Consider the following 27,623-nt stretch of genomic DNA (forward strand, 5'->3'; position numbering starts at 1 on the left):
ACTTCTCTCTCCCTTCTTTACCTCCATCTCTACCCCAGAAAATCTGAACCCAAACTTTTAACATTGCTGTCTCCTCTTCATGAGAAAAAGGTATATAAACATAATGAAATAAAATTTCAGAAATGTTCCATTAAGGTTGGTAACATACAGAAACGCACAATTTCACATAATTCCAAGAACAGGGGATAAAATAGGGTTGGATCCCTTGGAGGCTGGAGCCGTACGATGATTCCAGAATGACTCTGGACCTTGGGAAGAGGAGTCAGTGGCCCTTCCTCCAGTGCTCTGCTATTAACACCACTCAGCCTTACATCATGCGTCAGTGTTTTCTGATTACTCATAGTTTCTTCTCCCGTCATTTTAGTGTGTACACGGTTCAGTGTAGCCTTTCCAACCTTGACTCTGCCTCCCCCCACCCACAATCAGTGGTGTGTTTGGTAAATGCTAACAATTCCCACCACAGCAGTGACAACAGTGCAAACGGCTGGGAAGGTACATGCAGTGGCAAACCATTATATAGTATCAATATTTCTGCCATACAGATAGAATAGACATAAAGAAAGTAGAGAGCACAGGTGGTAGTAAAATGTAATGAAATAATTAGGAATGACGCGGAGTCTTAAAAAAAAATAGTTGAACTCAAAGAAGCAGTAGAATGGTGGCTGCCAGCGCCTGGGGGATGGGGGAAGTGGGCAGAGGTTGGTAAAAAGGTACAAACTGTCAGTTTTAAGATAAATAAGGTCTGAGGATCTAATGTATAACATGGTGACGAAAGCTGATTAATACTATATTGTATAACTGAAATTTGCTAAATGAGTAGAATTTAAGTATTCTCACCCCCCCCCAAAAAAAGGTAAATATGTGAGGTGTTGGATGGGTTAATTAACTCAGTTGTGAGAATCCTTTCATAATATATATGCATATCAAACCATCACACTGTTCACCTTAAATATATTACATTCTGTCAGTTATACCTCACTGAAGCTGAAAAATCATAAGAAAATGATTAACATTGAGTAGTACCTGTTTTAAATATAATTTAGTTAATTATAACTTTATACAACTTATTATTTTTTTAATGGCTGTGTGGGACTACCAACTCACAAAATTCCTGAAAATTTAACAATCAATCTCACGAAACAGTACAGCCAACTCCAGTACGTCACTGCAAAACCTCTCAGCTGAGGCTCCAACCCCAATTGACAATTCTTTCCTTTTTGTCTTAGTTCAAATCCCCAGGACGGATTCTTACTGGCCCCATTCATCCTTTTAGGCCACAGAAATCCTACGTTGCTGACCAGCCTCTGAATTGGTTGCTTCAGCTGAGGTGCCTTCCCTGTCCTGGATGCCTGCGGCTTGCAAGGGGAGGTTGAGATCAAGTGATATAAAACAGATGTTGCAGGAGCAGAGACGGCAGGTAGGACAGACACAAGCTAACCTCGTACAAAGATCACTACAGACGTTAAAAATCCATCGGCCCTAGATCATTCCACCTACAGGGCATTTCAGAGAGAGAAGCTCACAGAAATGACAGTGAGTTATCAAGAAAGGGCTATATTGTATTTAACATACCATATTTAATAAAATGCACTCAGCATCCACCACCTTACAGAATGCTCTCCTGAAATGCAGAGGTTGGGAAATTAAAAACTATATTTTCCAGGCTCCTTTACAGCTAGTATTCAGGATGAGAATTTGATTCTACCCTTAAGATGCAGGATACAAAATACGGAAGACAGCAGCGAGGCAGAGCCCTATCAGCCTGTAGCTTTTAGCTGCTTTCAGCTAGCAAAGAAGGTCACAGACATGTCAGTGTCTAGTCTCCAGCTTCGAGGGTGTTGAGGGACAGTGGCAGAAGCAGCAGTGCCAGATTGATCATTCCGGCGTCTAATCACTAGTTCATAGGCATCAAGGAGAAGTTGTCACAGCAGTGGCCAGACGCTAAATTTCAAACTTCAAGTGGTTATGATGGCAACAGCAGTGGCTGCTGTGATCCCCTTGATCACAGCGACAGCGGTATTTTCTTGCCGTGGTTTCAGTGGTAACCTCCTGATTGCCACTTTCCCGACTATGGCAGAGGTGGCAATTCCCATGGCGAGTTCTTCCAAGGTGTCCTGGAAGTCATTCTCAGAGGCCTGGCCTAGAGCCCAGCCCTCCAGCTCCTCCAAAGATTCCCCAAGCAACAAATTCCCTGCATTGCATCCCTTCTGTTTCCTGCACTGAACCCTGACAGATACTGCAAAGGAGTTCATGGGGGATTGACTGTATACAGAAAGGTTTTTTTTCATGTCTGCACTCATGTTGTTCTTTCACAGACATAAAAAGGGCCCAAGCAAGATGTCACCATTCCCATCAGTCTCCCCAGAACGGCCACCTCAAGCCCCTTTCTTCAGTTTTGTCTCACATAGGTGATACCTTCTCCTCTGCTGTGGCCAGCTCACCATAACCTGAGACATCTACCTGCCCTGTACCCAGCAGGAGCACAGTCCCTCAGTTGTGGCAGTTATGTCAACTTTCATTACAGCCAGACAAGCTCAAGGACCCTGAACCAAAAGTGCCCCTGATGGTTCATCCACCACATCCCTGAGCAGTCCCTGGCCCTAAAACTCATCTTCCCCCACTGCATCCCCTAGTCAGTCAAGGGGAGAAAACAAATCAAAGTATAGCTGGCTCTAAATCAGAGGAATTCATCACCCCTCCAGGGAGAGGCAAGGATGGGACAGGAATAGCGGTCTACCACACAGCAGCACCCATTCAGAAGGACTCTCCTGAAAGCATTGTAAAGAATCTTCCTGATAAGAAAAAATTTTCAAAGCTAAAACAACTAACAGCAAAAAATACTTAAGTATTCAGCTGTTACACCAGCTAACAATTTTCTGACTATTTAAATCTTAGCCATAAGCTACAGCATTATGGAAGGCTAAAAATGCCCTGAAAACCTGAGGCATGTAACGGTTACAATTCTCTCTTGTGCTCCAACTTCTGGGTTACCACTGTCTCTAACGACACTCATGCATGCTGATGGCCTAACAAACTGAGTCAGCATGCTATACTTAATTCCAAAAGAATGCAGATTTCATAAAGAGACAGAAAATGTTTAACCAGGCTAATTCTTTTTTTTTTTTTTCACAAATTTCTTCCAGAAATTCTTCGGCCAGAAACCAAAACAATAAAAGGAGCCTGAGTTCTAGTCCTGCTCTGCCAGCTTCGTGCTAAGCAGGGTCACCTGCCATTGCTAAACCTCAACTTATTTATCTGTAGACAAAGGGTACTGGCTGGATTGCTATGATTCCTTCCAGTTGAGTGACTGACTTTAAGCCCAAATAGAAAACATAAAGCATAAACACTTGAAGAATAAGAGGTGCCCGTACTCCACAGCCCGCTTTAACTGCCTCTTCAAAGGAACCACCTTACTGTGCAGTACTTGAAGGCTGAAAGAAGAGAGATTGACTTGAATACCATGAGTTATTCTTCTGTCTAGCTTGGCTAAATTTTATTTAAGCCAAGTATACTTTGAACAGAGTCTAAATACTTATTAAAAATTCCTAATTCCAAAACACATTCTTACATTCCTCAGAACATTTTCTAGGCTACTTGTCTCAAGGTAAGTGTGCTAATACACACCTTCCCGGGGAGTGAATTTTAGAGCAAGTGAACAGGAAACACAAGAACAAGATATCCTTTCCAGTTTCAAGTACACAATTTTCACGAGTATATTTATCCTAAAAGTATCTGAGCTTTTACATATACCTGCTGAAAATATTTTCTGACAAAGATAGCCAGAATTAAGGCTGACTTTCTGTTTGATCAGTAATTCTTGGGAACAACTGCTTTACCATGCAGTTGAACTGTAAAGATTAATCTGCACTGCCACAACTTTGTTTAGAAACAGAACCAAGCAATGAAGATTTTAAGTACTTGCCCAGTGTTTTACTGCATTTAACACCCACTCAAACAATTTAGAATTGTGGGGTTTTTTCCTTTTAATAGAGAAAAGGGAAGTAAGAGAGATTTTCCAGATATAATGAAATAATATTCTATCTGGAATGCAAAGAAGGAAGACTCAAAACTGTTTCAGCTCATAGTCCTCCTGTGAGTCTGTCTGACCTACATGCTAATCTTTCCAAACCTCAGTTTTCTCATGTGTAAAAGGGAGATGATAATCCCCAACTCATGGAAAGTAACAATACATGAACTTTTTACAGGAATACATGTATGCCAACACACACATTCTTATAAACCAAATGAGATGGGTGTATAAAACCCTGACATATGATGGTTACTCAATAAATGGCAGCTAGCACTATCATGACAAGTCCCCAAGTCAGAATATTCCTATTAGACTTAGAGCAAGGTTGTCAACTTAGAGTTGCCACCAAAGGGAGGTTGATGTGTCATTTCACTTATCAGCATTACATTGTGAGATAGCTCTAGTTAGCAAATCTAACTCTATTCAAAGGGAACTGAATCATTAGTATGTACATTCCAACTTAAATCAAACACTGAAATTAGTGAATAGTATCCTTAGCTAAAATTAATAATATTTTACAAAGTGTTCTGCCAAAAGCTACAGAGGCTCTGTGAGGAAGGCTATATTATTTTAACAGATTTTATGACTTAATATATGGAATTAATATTGGAGAACTCTGGTCCTAACAGGCTTCTGAAGTAGGAACAGAAATTTTCCAAATATGGTCTAAAGATACCCCAAGAGGGACATAAACTAACCTAAAAATCAAACCCCCTGCTATGATTCTTATTGACAAATCACACCCAATTCCATGGATGTTTGTTTTTTTGCACAGTAAGTGTATTTACCAATAACCTCCCAACATTTAACATTCACTAAAGGTTCAACTATCAGACAACACTTGGCAAAACTGCAAACTCCTACTGTGTATGTCATACATAAAGTGAAGGATGATGTTAAAATTGTTTTTATGGCAAAGCTGAAGACATTAATACCGTAATTAGACTATAAAAATAGCGAGAAAAGATATTCAGAGTACCCGCCCCTCTCTTTCAACCCTCCACCTCTACTCTAAGTACCTCTGTGGAGGCAGGAAAAAACTTAACAAAGGTGGTCAGACTCTATCCTACAAGTACCAGTAACTTTTTTGGTGATTAAACAGATTCATATTTCACTCTTAAGCAGTGTTTCAAACTTAAGAGTCAGTGAAGTAGTTCCTTTATGTATAACTTCTATGAGATCATGGTTAAAAGGTAATATTAGGGAGCCCTTAGAAATAACACAATAATAATTCAGTCTTAATTTATGTTTACAAAGACCATTGTTTTAAAAGCAAAACATCTTAGAAAGCAACTGGTTTAGAATTTCATTTTCAAAATGGTACAACGTTAAGTTTTAAAAACTGCATTAACTAGACTAATTTTCTCAATGTCAAAGATAATTAAATGATCCTCCAAAGTATTCTATCTACGTAAGAGCAAGCAGCATTGATTTAGAGAATCTTATTTGATATAAAAAAATTCAAAGAAAACTGAAGAACAACCCAAGCTGCACTTTTAAATTATGCATATTAAGGTAGCAACATCTCAATTTTTTAAAGAGCCAGCATTTAGAGACAGCAGTTTTTAGATAAAAACATCAAAAATGATCATATTTGATAAAAATATATCAAAACTGGTAAATATTTGAGTAAAATCAATGCCTCAGTCGCAGTCTACAGCCAATATCTGGTCTTTAAAAATGAGAGCTTTATGACCACCGTGTACTGCTGTTGGCTTCAAAGTAGGAGAGATTAAATGTTTTAAAAGAGGCTGTTTCCTGCAGTGCTGCCTCCCCAGCATCCATCCCTTATCTCTTGGGGTTCTGGTACAGTTATTAATCACACTGTACTTTCTATACCCAGCTGCAAAAGCGGACATGTCACCAAGGCCTGACCAATCAGGATACCCATGGCCCTCTCTCCACAATGGGTCTGTGATGAGCACAAGGCCAATCAAAGTCTCAGCATAAGATTTGATTTGTTATTGGAGTCCAGAAAAAAGATGAGAAGCTTTAAGGACTCTGTATGACTTGGGGGGTTGAGAGCCACCTTTCCTGCTACCCAGCGCGGAGCTCAGAAAGAGGCCAGCCTGGAGGAAAGAAAGTCAAGTAACAGTCCTTGAGAACATGAGTTTAGCTCTTACTGTCCGATGCCTGGGTTTTCATGCACATAAGCCAATACATTTCTTCTTAGCCTAAGAGGTGTTTCTGTCAGGATTCTCAGTACAGAATCTTTACCAATACAGAAACTGACGTGAATCGAAATTTCTTTCCCTTCCTGCTGAAATCTAAGCTATAAAAAACAAAGCCAATTTAACACAGTTCAAGTTCAGAAATAGAGCATTTATTAATAAATGCTTATTTTTCCTCCCTTCTGGAGTATTTTCATTTCATAAAACTACTTCTGTTAAATGTCATCATGTATAGTAAAATCCCATTTTTCACAGTCACATGTAATTCCCAATCAGAACAACAATGAGATACAGGGTAACCTCTCACAAACTTCCCTGAAGCAGGAAAAATAATTATGTTTAAAATTCTCTGCAAAAAAATACAGCAAAGGGCCTAAGATGCCAGAAATTTTTAATTAAGTAGATCAGTTACTGTTCATATTGCATACCCAAGACGAGAAGAAGGAAAGCTTCTAAATAGAATGCATCCTAATTATTAAATCTGAAGCAAAATATCTTTCCAATTCCCATTACACAATATTAAAAACCCCAAACCCCAAATAAATTATAACAGAAAAGTTTAACCCTCTATATTCCTTACTGAGTTTCTCAATAGCATTAAGCACCTTACCAGCATTATTTATAGAAGAAAAAACATTTCAAGTTCTAATTAAAAAAAAAAACTTATAGGAGACAATTCATAACGGACCTACCTACACATTTAAACAATATGATTTTCCCTGTATTTTGCAATTATTCTATAATGTGGGTTTTGTGCTTTTACACAAAATAAAGTTTTACACACATGAAACACACACAAAAACTCCTGATATGGACTATACTGTAGACCTTTCTGTACTGAACATTCTTGCCCCATGTTTTGCTCCTCCTCTGCTTCTTACCTACTACTGAGAGGATCTTAATTCCACTCAACCAAGATATCCATCTTTCAAAGCCAGGCTGAGTTCAAAACTCTTCATAACCCCCTCCCCAACTATCCAAGTCAGAAAATAAGCGTTGGTGGTAAAGACTCTAACAAGACATAAAAAAGAATGAACCCTTTCTTTCACTTCATGTACACATTTAACTTCTATAACTCACTATGCATACCCAGGTGAGGATAATTTCTCCGAATTAAAAGATAGTTATTTTTTGTAAAACATATCTCTTTAATGCAAGCAAACTACTTCATCTGGTGTTCAACAAAAATATAGCAACTGGTTCCAGCACAGGTGGAAAAGCAGGCATGTAAGACTCATCCTAAAAATGGTACAATACAAACACAATGTATAAAATACAAAATTGCATTGTAAAATACACTGTAAATAGAACACAGATACAACGTATTTTAAGGGCAATTTAAGCTTGAGAACTTTTCAAAAGATAATTTTGTTTATATTTGATTTCCCTCTTTTTGTCATGACTTGAGCACCCTTTCTCTCCAAGATGCAACTCCACACCACTTTTTGGAACAGCATGCTGAACAGCCAATTAATTACCCCAGTTTCCGCCAAAATTCATACTAAAACTTACCTAAAGAGTTTTGTTTAAGTACTGGGAGAAAAGTGAAAAAGGTAAAATCCTTACTACAGGTATTGCTTACCAATGAATCATGAAGCTCCCAATAAATTGAGAGCTTCCTGAAAACAGAGGCCATTTCTGACTCATTTTTATATTTTATGTTTTTATATCGCCAGTGCTAGCTCACACAGTGGGTTCACCACTAAATGTTTGAGAAGGGAATGAATGCGCGCCAGTAATAGAACTTTTATTTTTTCTCTTTATAAAGTAAAATAAGCACTTTTGGGAAAACATTCCGAATAATATTTGTTCAAGGAGAAGAGGAACGAACTTGCCTCTCTTCCCCCACAAACAAATCTCTCACAACACCAGCCTCCGAGCTACTGAAAATCTTACCCTTAAGAACAGTTTTAAATTAATGGCATTCATTCTCCCTACCAAAATGTAGTCTTGCAAGGAGATTATTTCTCACAATTTTAGAAGAGAAACAAAACTAATTAACTAATTATAGAAGACACAGTTCTAGTCTTCAATACCAAAAGTTATCCTTTGTCAAATCAAAACCAACCAAAAACTGACTTGGAAATTGGCAGAGTTTGAAACTGGTGGGTAATATTGAAGAGTGGTTCCTAAAAATGAAGTTCTCCTGCAACACACTCCCCAAACACTAAGCGCCCACAAAATTTACGAGCACTTAGGGGTTATATAGTAAACGCATTATATGAAACTATTCACCTGAGATTATGCACTGACTTCATAAGCCAGATACTCGAACAAATGGAGGAGATTTGTTTTACCATATATGCGTGCGTGTGTGTGTATGTATAAATTAGAGATCAGGAAAAAAAAAAAAAACACTGAAATTTGTCTCATAACAAGAGGTTTTATGAAGTACATTCCAAGACCTCAGAAGAAAAACAATTTATATTCCTCAGGAACACAGAGTTATGTTCCATAAAAATCAGTTTTAGCATTAAACTGAATAAAATAAAAATGATTTGAAAAGTGAAAGAGCCAAACGTAAAGAGTTTGTTTGTTCTGCCACTGTGGTATAAGCCCAATAGTCATCTGAATTGAAGGTGCCAATGAATAGGGTCCAGAACCCAAACCTTGAGTTATTAAAACCAACTTGAGACCCCAAAAATTGTTACCAAACTTTCAAAAAGCAGGAAAGTTTCAAATTTAAGGTTTATCAAAATTTGATACTATTTTCCCTAACAAAGGGGCTGTCTCACCCAGTCTGGTGTTTCTATTGTTTAAGAAAAGGTAATGAGAATTTTTTTGAATTGCAAACCTCCCAGGCTAGCAATTTCTCTCACCCTTCCCTTCTTTAAATGTTACAACCACCTAAAAAGAACTCACCACAAGTCCCAAATAACCCACTAAACCAAAAAGAGTAATAAAAAGATCCAAAAGTTAAGAGAATAAAGGGGTAGAGTTATTCATTACTGGCATAACATAAACATCCTTACTTAAATAAAGATGTTAAAAAAAAAATCCTTATTTGAAAGCATTTCGTAATGTTTCTTCACCAATGGGGAAAGTATTTCTAGGAATGTGCTCATTTTAACAAAATTCCCTTATAAACTGGGTGTCTCAAAGAGTCAGTGGTGAAGACTTTTACCTACATTTAATTAACGTTAAACAAGATTCAAATTAGCTTTTGTTTAAACAACTGAAAGATTGTTCATGATTTTTATCTCTAGATATAGTACCAGACAGGGTAGCAAATGCACTATGTGCATGATAAAGCAGTAGACAAGGACTTCATGTACTTATTGTATCAATACTTAATCTCTGGAATAAAGTCCACATAATTTACAACCACTGAAATGTGTGTTTAAGATATATGAAGCAAATATTCCATAAAACTCTGCACGATCATAGTTTGGGGAATTGTAGAATACAATTAACTGCTTCTATCATTAATCAGAATAGAAATTGTTTAAAAATATACTCTGAAGTAAAATCAAAGAAACTAATCCTGGTCACAGGACTATATCATGAAACAATTCCACCAGAGGTCCAAAGTTCAACTTCCTTTACTACAGGGAACATACAAAGTTCAAATTCAAGTGAAAACTTTTCTCTTGCAGAAAAGTAAATGACAAGGTTGTAATTAAGAAACAGGTGACAATTTGAGCCAAGAATTAGGTGGAGCAGGAAAGTACTGAATGCTAAGTACTACATTAATAAGAAGAATTCAATGAGAAATTTCCTAATTCTCTCACAAAAGCCTCAGATTAGGAACCATATTTTAAAGAGTTACTTTCAAATCTCCATTAAAGATTAGAACAAAAGAAAATAAAACCCCAAGTCAAAGCGAAAGATAGTCACTACCAGAAAGAACCCTTGTTAAATCATCTGGGTGAGGGTACTGGCTTTGGCTGAGCTCCCTTTAACATCTACGAGATGAAAGGAGAAATCAAGAAAGAAACGGCGCTACACCAGTCATGTCCTACAGTCCAGCTCATCCTTCCACCGTGGACTCTGTCAGAAGACAATATGAGGTCACTGCCCACTAATAATACATCTTATAGAAATGGCTGAATCTACTCTTGCATTGTGCTAGTTTCTAAATGGCATGTTATAGATATAATTTAATAAAGAGTTATTAATCAAGACAAGAGACAGAGCGCTAATTAGTACACTTTAAAATACCTTATTAAATTGAAAAATTCATTTCTCTCACAAAGTTTAGATAAAAGGAGGGGAAAAAAAACTCCAATGTGCAGGGCAAGTTCCCTTTTAAATTCCCTTACTCTGTATTTTCATACTTTTCAAATTTAATCCCAACAGTATAAAATCTTTGCCTCCTCTGGAGATAATATATATGCTGTTTATAATCACACTCAAAGTTTTACAAATAATTTCTTCAAGTTCTTAGTTTCTAATATTTAAAGTCATGTGCTTAAACCTGCAAAAATCTTGCTACTTTATAGCAAATGTTGTTTATGTAAAGCCATTTAAGAAACAATTTAATATAATGCCTAACATGAGGCTATTAAGAAACAAAGAATGCTATTTTTCAAAGAAATCAACAACTTGCTTAGAAACAAGAATATTAATCTCAGATGACATATAGTGGTATCCTTTAGAAATTACTGAAGCAGAGTATATCTTTAAAAAATAGGTGTACTATTCAGAACTTTTATTATTGATTACAAAATGTGCTATACCCAGTACACTTTATTTTGGCTAAACATTTAAAATAGGACAATATGCAAGAGGGAAAATTTTTATTACTACAAAAATGTCAACTACATTTTGGGGCTTTTTTTTTTTTTTTAAACACAGTTAAGTAACATTACTGACTACACTCTAAACTTTGAATTATTTTCTTAAATTTTATATAAAGGCTGAGAAAATGAATAACATGCGGACCAAACTAATATCAATGAAAGACATTTTCCCAGTCTTCTAAAAGAATCACAATAACTTGAGAATATATCAACTTCCTCCTCTATCATCTTTTAAACTATTTTTGAAAATAAGTTATACTCTCGTATATGCCCCCAACTAATCAAAACAAAACACAAAGCAATGATGCAAATGTTCTCATTACTCCCTAACTCATGGGATTTGAACTAAATCGCACTTAGACCAGTAATGCTGTATATATAGTATTTTGCATATTACAGAGAGTGCCTGACTGGCTGAATTATAGCCCCCAAAGCCTTTCCTCTACGCTTCATATATGGCTCTAAAAGTTTGAATTAAGAAAGAATTTTTTAATTCAAAATATATATATATATATATATATACAGAAAAAGATGTCTGAAGTCTGCCAAAGTTTTTTAAATTAATAATAAAAAGAAAACCTCACATAAACCCATAAGCTTAAAATGAATGTGATGGAATAGACCATATGAAGAAAATCTTAAGATTGCAGGGACATGGGAGTGTGTGTGTGTATACATCCACAATACACACACATATGGATATTGCAGCACAAGCCATCAGTTCCCATTAAGCCTAAGGACTACTAAAGAGATATTTCTAAAGTGAGCTGCTGAGAAAGAAGAAAAAAAAAAAATGTGAGGGAGACAACATGTTAAATTTTTCTCCAGAATTTTCTAGCATTTTGCAGTGTAGAGATGGACTGATTTTCTAGCCCAAGTCATAATTAAGCATACCATTATATTTTGAGGCACTGTATATTCAGTAGAACACGTTCAGAAAAAAGTTTGATTTCTATTAACGTTGTAGTCATAATTCTCTCCCCTACAAACATCTCAGGAAACAGAATCACATTCTGCCAATGCTGAAACCACCAGCGATGCTGTAAACAACAAACACATGAGGGCTATTACCTCCTATCAGATATCACTGTACGCAGTCTGATCAATGCTTTGAAACTGGCAAGTATGCTATAAACGTAACGAGCTCTGCAGCAGATTTTACTGGCATAAAAGACACCTGGGCAATAGGGGCCTTTGCAACCCACCACTTCAACAAAATTCCGTAAAATCAAAGATTTACAAAAGATTTTACTCCTAGGAGGCACCTAGGTCTTCTTTGGAAACCCAGACTATTCAACAGCTCCCTGCAAGAACACACCATTCTGCCACGAATCGCATATTGCACACCATCGGTACCCAGACACCTGAACCACCTGGGCTGACAAGAGTTAGGCTGTCAGCTCGGAGGTATTGCTAGTGTGCAAGAAACACTGAAGGAGCTAAGCTCTCCCAGGTACACTAGGTGGTAACCTTGGCACCAAGTGCCTTAGTAGTAAAGATCTTTTCCCCTATTACAAAATGCGCTAAGACTGTTCCAAAGAAAATGCTACAATCCTGAGGACCTCTTCCACAAAGGAGAGCAGAAAAGCGCTGGTTTTTTCCTCTCGTCAAAAACTGCGGTGGGAGATGGAGCTACAAATTAAGGAAACCCAGCTTCTGGTGGCAATCCTGTGACAGCTAGCAGAGCAGCCCGGCCAAGCCAGAGCTCAGTTTTCCTACCGGCAAAATGGGAATCACCACCGCCACCCCTCCCCCTCGACAGGGAGCCCGGCACACCCAGGAGGTCTAAGATTACCCCGGACGACAAGCGGTGGGGTGGGGCCGCCGCTCCCCAGACGCCTACCCCGGACTCCCCCCACCCCGTGACAGAAAGGCAGGGCTGGCGTACCTGGCTTCACAGTCTTGAGACGGATGGGTTCGCGGAAGTGGCGGATGACAGCCAGGGTGTCCCGGTTGGTGAGCCCGCTGACAGGCGTCCCGTTCACCTCCAGCAGCACATCCCCCGGGCTGGGCGCCTTGCCCGAGACGACGCAGCAGGTGCCCCCGCCTGGCTCCTCGCGGAGCCGCCCCAGGTAGGGGAACTCGCCGCGCTCCGCGCCGCCCCGGATCTCGGCGCCCAAGTCGCCCGGGGGCCCGGGCCAGGACACCGCGCACTCCTGCACCTTGCTGAGCCAGTGCTTCTTCTTCTTCAGCGTCTTCGACATCCCGAACCCCGCTGCACCATGGGGGAGACCCCGCGCGGGCGCCGGGGGCGCCGCTCCGGCCCCCTCTCACCCTGGGGGCCCCGGGCGGCCCGCGCAGCCCGGAGAGGGGGCCTCGCCGCTCCGGCACCCCCCTGACCACAGCCCACTGGGGGCCGGGCCGTTCCAAGCCCCGAGACGCCCCTCGGACGCCCCGCCCGGCGGCGTTCCCCGGGGCTGGCCGGGCTCCGCGAGGGCCAGCCGGGTTAGGCTGAAGAAAAGAGAAGGGGATTGTCCCCGGGCGGCTCCAGAGGGGTTTCGGGCGGGGTCACAGCCGACCGCTGGCCCCCGGGCTCCGCGCCGGAGCGGCGGGAAAGGCAGAAGCAGGGGGCGGGGAGGTAAAGGGGGAAGAGCCGGAACGGGAAAAATCCGTCGGGGGCGCGCAGAAGCGCGCGTAGACCCGTCGCAGGATCGATCGTGGCCGCTGCGGAGCTGGAGCGCTGAGACCAACGCCTGCCCAAGCTGCCAGGAAACTGCCGCTTTCAAACCCGCCGCAACCTCCTCCTCCTCCCTCTTCCCTTCCCCCCGCCCTCGCCCATCCCTCATCCAGAGCCCCGCCCCCTCCCGCCGCGCGGCGCCCGGCGCGCTGCCGTCACGGGCCAGGCGCTTGGGAACGAGCCCCGCACTCGACTCCCTCGCCGGGGATTGGCCCCCGGCGGGAAGGAGGCGGACCCTTGACGAGAACGAGAACCACCGACTGGTTAGTGGGAGTGGAGGAGGCGGGCACTAGGATGACTGAAGTTTAAAGAGGGTGGAAAAAAGAAGTTTGAAGAGTGAGGGAGGGAGAGAGGAGGGGCTGGGGAGAGGGACCGGCTCCAGATCGCAGGGCTGAGAGAGGCCCTCCGTGCAGCGGCTGAGCCAGGAGAAAACTCGGATAGGAAGAGCAACCGAACTCCCCGAAGTGGAGGCGTGGCTGGCAAGCCGGGCAGAGTGGGGGAAGGAGCTTGGAAGCCTGCACGGGGCACAGAGGAAAGCGGGTGTACTTTGAAGGGGAGATGGCGTGCTGAGTCCCAAGGCAGAGGTGGCGGAGCCTCGGGGTGGCCAGTTACAGCCGACCACTTACAATGAGTAGATGTTTCTCGTTCGTTCATTTCTTCAACAAAAGTTATTGAATGTCCATTGAGGCAAAGACACCGGAGTCTGGTTGATGGAAGGTAAAATAGAGTCCTGCATACTGCTGTGTGACCTCACGCATATTAGACAACCTCTCTGAGCCACGGCATCCTCGGCTGATAAGTGGAGATAATTATACCCTTCCAAGTTGTGAAGATTACATGAGGTACATATAAAACATCAATGTAGTGCCTGACAGGGGGTGGGTACTTCTTACCCTTTAGTAGCTGATAAGGAGAAGTATGACTTTATCAGACATTGTGCTAGATACTGGGGTTCAGGGATGAAGAAAACGGAGGTCCTGCTTTCTAGGAGGTCACAGCCTAACAGGAGAGACTGACAAGTAAGACTGCTTGAGATGAGGTAGGGTGGGGTGGGGTAGAAGGTGGATTAGGAACCAGCCTAGTAGCTAGCAGACCTGGGCTGGAGTCCTGGAATGCTGCTTACTTGCTGTTTGACCTTGGCCAAATCTCAGTTTCAAGTTTACTCACCTGTAATGGAGGTGGAGCGAGAACTAACAGTGAATAAAGGGCATCTTAGATCCCTTCCAGCACTAATTTTTCACAAACAGTTCTTGAGCTTTCTCTCCTCCCTGACTTGGCTCACACTCTCCCCTGTCTTTGTATTTAAAACAATTCTATCCATCCTCAGCCCAAATGCCATCTCTTCCAGGTCACCTTCTCTGATACCTTGTCCTCAGGTGGAAAGTGTTTTCTCTGAGCTATGATACTTTCACTTTTGCAGTATGACACTTATTTATGTAGTCTCCTGTCTCCCTTTAATGGTTGGGGAAAGCCCTTTTTTAAACTATGAATAACTCCACAGTATCTCACCACATCTCAGATAGACTGGCCCAAGCTTCAACAGCAGCAGTGATTTTGTTCACACCATTGTATCAGTCAGGGCCTAGGCAGGAAACAAATGGTACTTTACAAAGATGTGGACAGGGTGTGGGAAACCACAAGAGAAGTGTGGAACCCTGGGGCTACAAGCTCCTAGAGCTATAGAAGCAAGGGGAGGGAACAGTTACCAAAACTCATCACAGAAAAGGCAGCCTGACAGGAGCCTGTGACCTTCAGTCAGGGATGCAGTCAGCCTAAGTAATCACCCAAGGACAAAGCTGGAGGATTTCTCTCTCACCTCCCTCCTCCGTCCTCCTGCTGGTACATCCCAATAACCAAATCCAACCAGGAGCCAGAGGGCAAGAGAGCCTTTTGAAGCGGTCCCTATCAGTCAATCACACAGAGAAGAGGAAGCAGCGCATCTGGAGAGAAAAAGGAAAATACCTAGCACAGACATCATGTGGATTGCTCAGATTTACCCAGATCTGAGGCAAAGCTGGAGTATTTTTTTCTGAACTACTACCTACACTAACAGATTCCTGGATGAAGTCGTGATAACCTCCACCTCATTTATTTTTGCAGCAGTTCTGGGAAAACATCTTCCCTGCCCAGAATTTATCCATCAGGATACCTTTGGCCACAAGGAACAGAATATCTAACAGTAGCTTAAAGCATGGGGTTATTTATTACATCTTTAACATGAGGTTCAGATGAAAGTAGTCTCGGGGTTAGTTCAGCAGCACAATCATATCATTAAGGACCCAGGCTCTTTTTGTGCCTGCTGTCTAACATCACGTTCATGTTGGCTTTTATCTCCAGGCTTGTCATCTCTAGATTGCAATGTGGCTGCCACAGCTCCAGACATCACATCCTCAGAGGTCATTGTACAAGCAGGAAGGGAGGAAAAGGCACCACTGCTCCCATTTTTATGAAGGAGAAAAATCTTTCCCAGACTGCCCCCCCCCCGCCATAGAATCTCCCTTATTGGCCAGAAAATGGTCACGTGCCCACTTCAGAGCAGTCACTGACAAAAGAAAATGGAATTGCCACAGTTCATTAATTATGAGTCATGCCCAAGCAAAATAGGAGTTCTGTTTCAGAGGAGAAAGAGGGAATAGTTAAGTAGGCACCCAACAGTGTCTGCCACATGCCTCAACCAAGAATAAGTTATATTGACTCTTTTTTTTAAATTTATTTTATTTATGTATTTTTGGCTGCATTGGATCTTCATTGCTGTGCACAGGCTTCCTCTAGTTGTGGTGAGCGAGGGCTACTCTTCATTGCGGTGTGCGGGCTTCTCATTGCAGTGGCTTCTCTTATTGCGGAGCACGGGCTCTAGGCACATGGGCATCAGTAGTTGTGGCACGTGGGCTCAATAGTTGTGGCTCACGGACTCTAGAGCGCAGGCTCAGTAGTTGTGGTGCACGGGCTTAGTTGCTCCACAGCATGTGAGATCTTTCCGGACCAGGGCTTGAACCCATGTCCCCTGCATTGGTAGCATTGGTAGGTGGATTCTTAACCACTGTGCCACCAGGGAAGCCCGTTATACTAACTCTTAACAGAAAACTGCAGTGATCAGGAGCTTGAGCTCTGGAGTCAGACTGGAAATCTCAGCTGTTCTACTTACTAGCTCCGTGATCTTGAGTAAACTTTAATCTTACCTAACCTCGGTTTCCTTATCCACAAAATGGATATAATAAGAGTACTCACCTGAGTTGTGAGAACTGAATGGAGCTATTTGAGTCAAGCAAGCACTTAACATGTGGTCATATAAACAAACACTCAAGTGACTTTAGTTTGTGCTAAATAGTAATACTTGTGACAAGGCCAAAGGCATTGCTAAATCACCTTTATAACTCCGTAAGTATTCAATTCACCCATCTTAGTAAGCTTAGGTTCAGTTTTAAAATAGTCTAGAAATAAGCTGCCCACCCCAGTGAATTAATTCTGGTAGGATACGATTCTGGAAATTACTACATAATTAAAGGAGTCACATTGCAAATGTCTCTCTCTAAAATGGCACCTAACCAAATAATCAGATCATATCCATGTTTATCATTGTTTCCCAAACCTAATGGTTGGCTTGATAGTTGTGATTTCCATAGGGGAATATTAATAAACTAAATAATATGGAAACTGGTTTAACAACAATAAATGATACAGTTGAATATGATGATCTCCAAGGTTTCTTTGGGCTACTTCTATCCATCTAATCTATGGAGATAAAGATAGATGTGTTTCAATATGCAGAACACATGAGTTAGGTCCCAAGATGGCTACAGTGGCTCCAAATAACAATATCCAATGACTGAAAGGAAGGAAGTGTCTCTCCCTTCCTCATTTCGTTTTAGTAGATGAAGGAAACCTTTCCCCAAAGGCCCCAGCAACACTTTCCCTCCAGCTCATTGGCTGGACTTGCCCAAATGCCCTTTCCTAAACTAAAGATGCAAAGGGTAATGAAATACTTTTATCCAGTTTACCCCTCTAGTGCTCAGAGGGGAATCCAGTGTCTTGTAAGCTGTATGGCTGCACAATATCTGAACACAGTTTGGCGGGGAGGAAGTCTTTTAGCAGATATGAAGGGGAGAGATTGCTCGATTTGCTTCTAATTTACATACACTCACACACACATACACTATTTGACAAGGTGGAAAGTTTGTTTTGTTTTATAATATTGCTGCGTGTTCCTAATGAGAGTTAGGTATACCCTGTAAGTGGAAAACTTCAGAATGGCAAGTATAAAGTCTCACATTTTCTCATATGACCCGCGCTTTGTTACTCCTTTGTACAAGCAGAGATGCATCATATTGAGGTTTGTGTGCTGACAGCTCCAGGGAAATCACTCACATCAGAGTCTCTGTGAATAGTGCACCTGGAGTCGTGTGTGGCACTGTGCCAAAGCGAGGCAAGTGTAGGGAGAAATTTTTATTTATTTTTATATTCTCACTATTTCTTTCATGGAAACCTGAATCTCTAGTAACAGTCAATCAAATCATCATATTTAACGATGAAGTCTTTCTTAAGTATTAAGGTGGCAGAGGGTAGGGGAAAAGTGGAGTGGAAAGATAAAACAAATATTTGCCTCCTATACAGAATACAGGAACATTTATCCTGTTCTTATTCCCACAGATGATAATAAAATCATCTTGAATTTTAAAAATTCTGATCCACAAAATCTTTCACTGCCTTAGAAAATGTTCATACTGACCTGTATTGTGGAAATTATAATGTAATGCAGCCTAACATTAATAGCCTAACTGAATTTAGGATTAATTATCCTACTGTATCTTTACATTTTATTAGCATTTTTATTTGCCTAGGCCTATGGACTAATTTGTACGCTAATGCTAAAATATGCTCACTTATGAAAGCAAATACATGGAAAATTTTATTTCAGTTAGACAAACTAATTTATTGTTAAAATCTGTATCACTATGTTTCATACATAAATGTGCATTTTTGCCCATAGGTGCACTTACCTGCAAATGACCAGATTCACAGAACAACAGGAACATTCAGAACCAAGTGCAGTGCCAACATGCTTTGAAAGGGGGGTTAGTTAAGCAGTCAAGTGTCAAGTTTGCCAGACAGAGCAGGACAAAGAGAACACTGAATGAAACAGAAAATACCAAAGTAAACCATCTTTTATATTTCAGCTTAAATACAACCTCCTGCTCAAGACCAGCCTTGAATTCCCACAGCTGGGTGTCATTTGGATGTTATCTTATCCTTCTCCAAAACCAATAGCATGTTGTTGCTATGTGTTTTCCAGTAGACCTCAAGATCCTTGAGGGCAGGGTCCCTTTCTGATTCATTTGTGTAACCCCCATCGGGCTGGGCCCTTTATCTTTAGTGACCACTCATTCATTCATTTGTTCATTCATTCAAGTACCTGTTATGCGCAGGCATTGTTTTAGGTGCTGGTTTACAGCAAGGAACAGACGTACAAGGTCCCTCCTTTCATGGGGAAGAAGACAGTGTAGGGAAGGAAAAAGTTTTCCTCAACCCTCTTAGGATTCCTGGCTGGATCTGAAAATTAAACTGGCAAAGACAGATTAATAGGAGAAAAATATAGAGGACTTCCCTAGTGGTCCAGTGGTTACGACTTCACCTTCCAATGCAGGGGGTGTGGGTTCAATCCCTGGTCGGGGAGCTAAGATCCCACGTGCCTCGTGGCCAAAACACCAAAACATAAAACAGAAACAATATTGTAACAAATTCAATAAAGACTTTAAAAATGGTCCACATCAAAAATAATATTTAAAAAAAAAATAGAAAAGTATACAAATTTATGTAATATAAGTTTTGTAATATATGGAAATGAAGACCAGAAGAAATGGTAAACCTGAGCGTTTCTATGCTATTGATGAACAGTGGGAAGTCGTGGGAAAATATGATAGGGCAAAGAGGATGAGCTAAGTGTAGTAAACTGGGGGAATTTAGCAAGGCCTGTCTGCTCAGATTCTTTCCCATTATCTGTCCATCTTGGATATGAGGATGTTTCTTTCCTGCAGGCAAAGGGAGGGCACCTCCCACCTGAGGGTCAGATGAGCTGTTTCAAGGATGAAGGCCAGGGGGACAGAGAGAACTTCCTGCTTCTGCTGGTTTCTTCAAACTCCTTCAGCTTAAAATATTCAATATGCCAAATTGCCATATTTTGGGGTATTGTGTCCTGAACCGCTCCAAAGAAGATATACAGCTTGCCAACAAATACGTGAAAAGATGCTCAACATCACTAATCATTAGAGAAATGCAAATCAAAACTACAATGAGGTATCACCTCACACAGGTCAGAATGGCCATCATCCAAAAATCTACAAACAATAAGTGCTGGAGAGGGTGTGGAGAAAAGGGAACCCTCCTGCACTGTTGGTGGGAATGTAAATTGATACAGCCACTCTGGAGAACACCTTAAAGAACTAAAAATAGAATTACCATATGACCCAGCAATCCCAATACTGGGCATATACCCTGAGAAAACCATAATTCAAAAAGAGTTATGTACCACAATGTTCATTGCAGCTCTATTTACAATAGCCAGGACATGGAAGCAACCTAAGTGTCCATTGACAGATGAATGGATAAAGAAGATGTGGCACATATATACAATGGAATATTACTCAGCCATAAAAAGAAACAAAATTGAGTTATTTGTAGTGAGGTGGATGGACCTAGAGACTGTCATACAGAGTGAAGTAAGTCAGAAAGAGAAAAACAAATACTGTATGCTAACACATATATATGGAATCTAAAAAAACAAATGTTCTGAAGAACCTAGGGGCAGGACAGGAATAAAGACGCAGATGTAGGGAATGGACTTGAGGACTCGGGGAGGGGGAAGGGTAAGTTGGGATGAAGTGAGAGAGTGGCATGGACATATATACACTACCAAATGTAAAAAAGATAGCTAGTGGGAAGCAGCCACATAGCACAGGGAGATCATCTCGGTGCTTTGTGACCACCTAGAGGGGTGGGATAGGGAGGGTGGGAGGGAGACACAAGAGGGAGGAGATATGGGGATATATGTTTATGTATAACTGATTCACTTTGTTATAAAGCAGAAACTAACACAGCATTGTAAAGCAATTATACTCCAATAAAGTTGTTAAAAAAAATAATAACAATACATACGTAAGCTTCAAAAAGAAAAAGCAGTAAACCCAAAACAAGTAAATGATCAAGATAGTTTCCCATAGTAATAGTACTATAATAGAAGATGAAATAGAATGAAGTGATGAGTGATTAGGAAAGGACACAGGCTTCATTAGATAGAGGTCACAGGGAAGGTCTGGCTGAGAAGGTGACAATTTTGCCGAGACCTGAATAACAAATAAGAGGGAACCAAGTGAGATCCAAGAATCCCAGGCCAACATGAGACCTTGGATAGACCTGTGTCTGAATTTGAAGAACAGAGGAGTGCTAACGTGGCTTGAGTCTGGCTGTGCAGGAGAGAGCGGTAGGAAAAGAATTCAGAGAGGAAGGCCGGGGGCCCGATTACATACAGCTTTTCAGGCCAAGGCAAGGAATTTGAATTTTATTCAGAGCATAATGAGTTGTAAGGCGAGAAGTAGCAAGATCTGATTTACATTTTAGACTGATGGTTCTGATTGCTACACAGAGAAGGATGGAGGTGACAGCAGAAGCAGGAAAGCCAGAGAGAAACCTGGCACAGGAGCCCCATGAGAGATGACGGTGGCATGGACCAGGGTAGAAACAATGAAGATGAAAATCTGTTGAATGCACTGTGGACATCAGAAATTATAGCTTTAATTTCCTAAACTGATCTCAGTTAAAGAAATATATTACAATTGTATTTAATAAGAAGCTTTGTGGAATGTAATTGCTTTGTTGAAATGTCCCTTCACAGTAAGATAAGTAGGAAATTCGAAAACAAAAAGTGGGGGAAATTCTTAATTAAGTTTAAATTTATACAGGTTCTTTTATTATGTTTATTGAGCAGAGCATCCAGAGAGAAGGAATGTTAATTTCAAGGTTTTTGTTTAAACTCTTAGGAAGGTAACATCCTCTCTCAGCATATGATGCTTATGAAACAACGTATATTGTTTTTTTCATCTACAGGGTGTGTTGTTATAAGAAGTGGAATTTGTTTCTTAACTTATACAGGAACTCACAAACTTGGTTTTAAAAGAGCTCTCCCATCGTGTAAAATCTTTTAGGTTCTTTAGTTAGAAAACTTCAGGCCCTTGAGTCTTGTTTTCTCATTGCAGACCGAAAGCAAATAAACAGTGCCTTCAGTGGATTCCAATACAAAGCACGATGTGAAGTTCCCTTTCTTCAACAGAAGGAAAATTCTCATTTACTTGGCTAAGCTTAGGTGAAGCGTTTCCAAACACACAGTCCCAAATTTCACAGTAAAAATGATTGGAAACACACCGCATGAGCTTAAAATAAACACACCCCATTCAAAAACCAGGTACTGTGGCCCTATACTTAACAAAACTATCCAAATGAAATCTACATTTTCCTTTATTCAAAAATGGAGAGTAACCTTGTTGGATCTGGGGTGAAGGAGGGAAGGACTGAGTTTCAGTCCAGAAACAGGGCAACATGCTAAATAGTATGGGTTCTGATGAAGTGCTTCTGTGCTTAGAACCTAAAGTTAATCTTGGCACATTTAAATATGTAATAACTATCTGTTAAGAGAGTATATCTGAAAAGTTCTTATCACAAGAAAAAAGTTTGTAACTGTGTGGTGATGGATGTTAATTAGACTTATTGTGGTGATCATTTTGCAACATATACATACGTATATTAAATTATGAGGTACACTTGAAACTAATATAATGTTATATGTCAGTTATATAATAAATAAATAAACAACTGTCCATTCACAGTTTGATGGGCACAAAGGACAAACAGAGCAACTGGTTATATGAACAGCAGACCTTCAGAAGCACTAATACAAACAATACTTGGTTAATGTTCAGGGTTACCTTTTCAGCCTTGGTGTGTTGGAGAATGTTAACAGATTGAAATTTTCACCTTGCAAAGTGCTATAGACTGAACTGTGTGTCCCCACCCCACCAAATTCATATGCTGAATCCTTAACCCCCAATGTGACTATATTTGGTGATAGGACCTTTAAGGAGGTAATTAAGGTTAAATGAGGTCATAAGGATGAGGCTCTAATTCAATAGGATTGGTGGCCTCTTGAGAAGAAGAAGAGAGATTTCCCTCCCACTTGACTCCACTTTAACTACACTAGCCTTCTTGCAATTCTTTCAACATGCCAGGAATGCTCCTTCCTCAGCTCTCCCTCTGCCTAGAGTGCTCTTCCCCCAGGTACTTTCATGACCACTCCCTCCCTCACCTCCATTTGACATTGGATCAAATGCCACTTAAGCATGGACTTTACTCGACCTTCCTATCTAAAAATGCAACATCCCCTCAACTATTAAACATCCATGCCCTACTCTCTCTTTTCTTGTCTTTGTTCACAGCATTTAGAGCTTTCTGATACACAATATACTTATTATGTCTCTTATTTTTTGTCTGTCTCTACCCTAGTGTGTAAGTTCCATGAGGGCAGGGATCTTTGTTTTGTTCACTGATTTATTCCCAGTGCCTAGAATAGCACCTAGCTTGTAGTTGGGACTCGAAAAATACTTGTTTGCTCAAGTGCTTTCCCATCAAAGTACTTCCAGATATATTAACTATGCTAGGTAATTTAATCTTCATAATAATTTTAAAATAATTCGATCTTTGTAATAATCCTATGCAGTAGCTGTCATTCGTATTCCTATTTACTAGTGGGTCAGAGAGGTTACTGCAGTCATCCACAGGTCTCTCAACATTAAGTGTCAGTCAAAACAAACTCAGATATTTTAACTCCACATCTAGTCTCCTTTCCTATACCATGGTGGTCATTCTAAGACATTTTCACAGTGGAACAAAATGTCAAAATACTCAAATTAAGAAATAGTGGTTTCTATTACAACTGCATCCGAATGGTTAAAATGAAAAGAACTGAACTTATTCAGTGTTAGCAAAAAATGTAGACGTAAAAGTCTTATACACTGCTAATGAGAATGTAAATTGGTCCAACCACTTTAGTAAACTGGCAGGTTCTACTAAAGTTAGCAAATGTATACCCTGGGATCCATCAATTCTACTCCTGGGTGTACCCAAGAGAAATGAGTACTTGTGTTCTCCAAAAGATCTATACAAAAATTATTCATAATAGCCCCAAACTGGAAACAATCCAAATGTCCATTAAGATTAGAATGGCTACATAAATCTTGGTACATTCTTAGAATACTATACAGCAATGGGGGAAAAATCCTAACACAACAAAATGGATGAATGTCACTGGCATAATTTTAAGCAAAAGCAGCCATACACAAAATTACATACTATATGATTCCATTGATCTGAATTTCAAGAATGGGCATAACTAATACATGGTGATTAAGTTCAGAATAATGATTACCTTTGAGGGAATATTAGCTGAAAGGGGCCACAAAGGACTTTCTAGGGTCTGGGTAATGTTCTATATCTTGATCTGGGTCGTGCTTTAGAGGGTATAAACATATGCAGAAATTAATCTAACTGTGCACTTAAGATTATACACTTTATTGCAAACGATGCAATCGACAAGGGTGTAATTTCCAAAATATACAAACAGCTCGTGCAACTCAACAATAAAAAAACAAACAACCCAATCAAAAAATGGCAGAAGAACTAAATAGACATTTCTTCAAAGAAGACATACAGATGGCCAACAGGCACATGAAAAGATGCTTAACATTCACTAATTATTACAGAAATGCAAATCAAAATTACTACGAGGTACCACCTCACACCAGTCAGAATGGCCATCATTAAGAAGTCTACAAATAACAAACGCTGGAGTGGGTGTGGAGAAAAGGGAAGCCTCCTACACTGTTGGTGGGAATGTAAGTTGGTACAGCCACTGTGGAAAACAGTAGGAGATTCCTTAAAAAACAAAAACTAGAGTTACCATATGATCCTGCAATCCCACTCCTGGGCATATATCTGGAGAAAATGCTAATTCCAAAAGATACATGCACCCCAATGTTCATGGCAGCACTATTTACAACAGCCAAGACATGGAAGCAACCTAAATGCCCATCAACATATGAAAGGATAAAGAAATTGTGGTATATATACACAATGGAATATTACTCAGTCATAAAAAAGAATGAAATAATGCCATCTGCAGCAACATGGATGGACCTAGAGATTATCATACTAAGTAAAGTACAATAAGTCAGACAGAGAAAGGCAAATATGATATGATATCACTTCTATGTAGAATCTAAAAAATAATACAAATGAACTTATTTACAAAACAGAGACAGACTCACAGTCATAGAAAACAAACTTATGGTTACCGAAGGGGAACGGGAAGGGGAAGGAGTTTGGGATTAGCAGATACAAACAACTATATAAAAAATAAATATACAACAAGTTCCTACTGTATAGCACTGGGAACTATATTCAGTATCTTGTAATAAACTACAATGGAAAAGAATCTATGTGTACATATATATGTATAACTGAATCACTTTGCTGTATACCAGAAACTAACACAACATTGCAAATCAACTATACTTCAATTAAAAAAATTTGACTACAAAAATTTTAAATGTGTGCATGACAAAACAATTACCATAAACAAAGTTTAAAAACAAATTACAGCCTTGAGACAAATATGTATACTATTTGTTGACAAAGGCAGATTTCCTTCTTATACAGAAAGTTCTTACAAATTAATAAGCAAGCAAGGCAAAACAAATAGTCCAGTGGAAAGAGGCTAAGTTAGATTATAGAAAAATAATAATAAACTGACTTTAAACATATGAAAAAGTGTCAATTTTCAAAAAACAATAAAATTCCATTTTTCGGGCTTCCCTGGTGGCGCAGTGGTTGAGAATCTGCCTGCCAGTGCAGGGGACACGGGTTCGAGCCCTGGTCTGGGAAGATCCCACATGCCGCGGAGCAACTAGGCCCGTGAGCCACAATTACTGAGCCTGCGCGTCTGGAGCCTGTGCTCCGCAACAAGAGAGGCCGCGATAGTGAGAGGTCCGCGCACCGCGATGAAGAGTGGCCCCCGCTCGCCACAACTAGAGAAAGCCCTCGCACAGAAACGAGGACCCAACACAGCCATAAATAAATAAATAAATAAATAAATTTAAAAAAAAAAAAAAAAAAAAAATTCCATTTTTCTCCTAAAAAATTGGCAAAGATCAAAAGTTTGATAATATATTATGTTGTGGAGATACGACTATAAATTAGAATACTCTTTTGGTGGGTAATATGTCAGCATCAGAATTCTTTAAATTCCATTGCAGTTCCATCACTAGGAATTTTCAAAGACTTATGTACTAGCAAGTACCTTGTAAGCATTGTATGCCATAGAAAATGTCTGGAATAGGGCTGGTTCAATGAATTGTGAAATATACATTCAACAGAATATTGTGCAGAATAAGGTAGAACTTCATCTGCCGATGTGGAAAGATCCCTAAAATACATTTTTAAAGATACAGATGTGCTTGCTCCTATTTGGATTAAAAAGGGGAAGGGGATGATGGATATTTGCATACACCCTATAGGCCTGTGTCCTCTGGAGGAAACTAATGGCTGTGGTTGTCTCTAGGCAGTAAGACTGGGAGGCTGAAAGGGAGAAATGCTTTTCATTAAATACCATTTTGCACTGTGAATTATTATTATTTTTACAAAGTATATGTATTACTTGAAAAAAAGAGATGAAAAAGAGAAGTACTATGTTTAAAGAAGAGAAGGGCTTCCCTGATGGCGCAGTGGTTAAGAATCCGCCTGCCAATGCAGGGGACACGGGTTCGAGCCCTGGTCTGGGAAGATCCCACATGCCGCGGAGCAACTAAGCCCGTGCGCCACAACTACTGAGCCTGTGCACTCTAGGGACCGTGCTCTGCAGCAAGAGAAGCCACCGCAATGAGAAGCCCGCACACGGCAACCAAGAGTAGCCCCGCTCGCCACAACTAGAGAAAGCCCACACACAGCAGCGAAGACCCAATGCAGCCAAATATAAATAAATAAATACATTTTAAAAAATAAATAAATGAAGAAGAGGAGGAAGTGAAGTGAAAAAGAGAGGGCATGGGGGGAGGGGAAGGAAGTAGTTGAAGACAAACAAAAATAATCAAGACCTGTACTTCTGCATGTCCCACATGGCCTAGCCCAGAGTCTGAAATAGAGGACGCTGAGTAAATAAAACTCCCAAATCTACTCTACCAATCCTGAGCCTCATCCAAGCACCAGTTTGATATTTTCAGCTCAGATTAACCTTTTAAAACCAGACTACCTGGGCCAAGAGATAATTGGGCCAGGGAATTTTCTGGTTCTTGGAGGTAGTCTATTCTGGTAAGAAATTAAACTTTACCCATTGCTTACTGTCTTTATCTGAGATCAGTGTAAATCAACATTGGTGAAAAAAACACTATTGCACCAAAGCAGCATGTTACAAATCTGAAACTAAAGATAGACATATTAGAAGACACTAGGACAATTAAACAACTCTGTGTGTGCCAATTTTTGTGCTTCTAATGATTTTAAATTTTAAAAAAATGAATAGCTTTACTTTCTGTTTAATTACATTTTTTTAAACATCTTTATTGAAGTATAATTGCTCTACAATTGTGTGTTAGTTTCTGCTTTATAACAAAGTGAATCAGTTATACATACACATATGTTCCCATATCTCTTCCCTCTTGCATCTCCCTCCCTCTCACCCTCCCTATCCCACCCCTCTAGGTGATCACAAAGTACCGAGCTGATCTCCCTGTGCTATGCGGCTGCTTCCCACTAGCTATCTATTTTACATTTGGTAGTGTATATATGTCCATGCCACTCTCTCACCCTGTCACATCTCACCCCACCCCCTCCCCATATCCTCAAGTCCATTCTCTAGTAGGTCTGTGTCTTTATTCCTGTCTTGCCACTAGGTTCTTCATGACCTTTTT

At 40.3% G+C, this 27,623-nt stretch overlaps 1 protein-coding gene across 1 annotated transcript in view; it reads right to left on the bottom strand.

Moving 5' to 3' along the window:
* The window catches only part of MAGI3 (membrane associated guanylate kinase, WW and PDZ domain containing 3), a 262,383-nt gene extending 248,670 nt beyond the window's left edge, over positions 1-13,713 (bottom strand). The window contains 1 exon segment of the mRNA XM_082380631.1: positions 12,832-13,713. Coding sequence (XP_082236757.1) covers positions 12,832-13,147 — 316 coding nt within the window. The 5' untranslated portion in view covers positions 13,148-13,713.
* Between the last annotated feature and the right edge of the window lie 13,910 nt (positions 13,714-27,623).

Source organism: Balaenoptera borealis (assembly GCF_965194805.1).
Source record: "Balaenoptera borealis genome assembly, chromosome: 1".
Classification (NCBI taxonomy): Eukaryota; Metazoa; Chordata; class Mammalia; order Artiodactyla; family Balaenopteridae; genus Balaenoptera; species Balaenoptera borealis.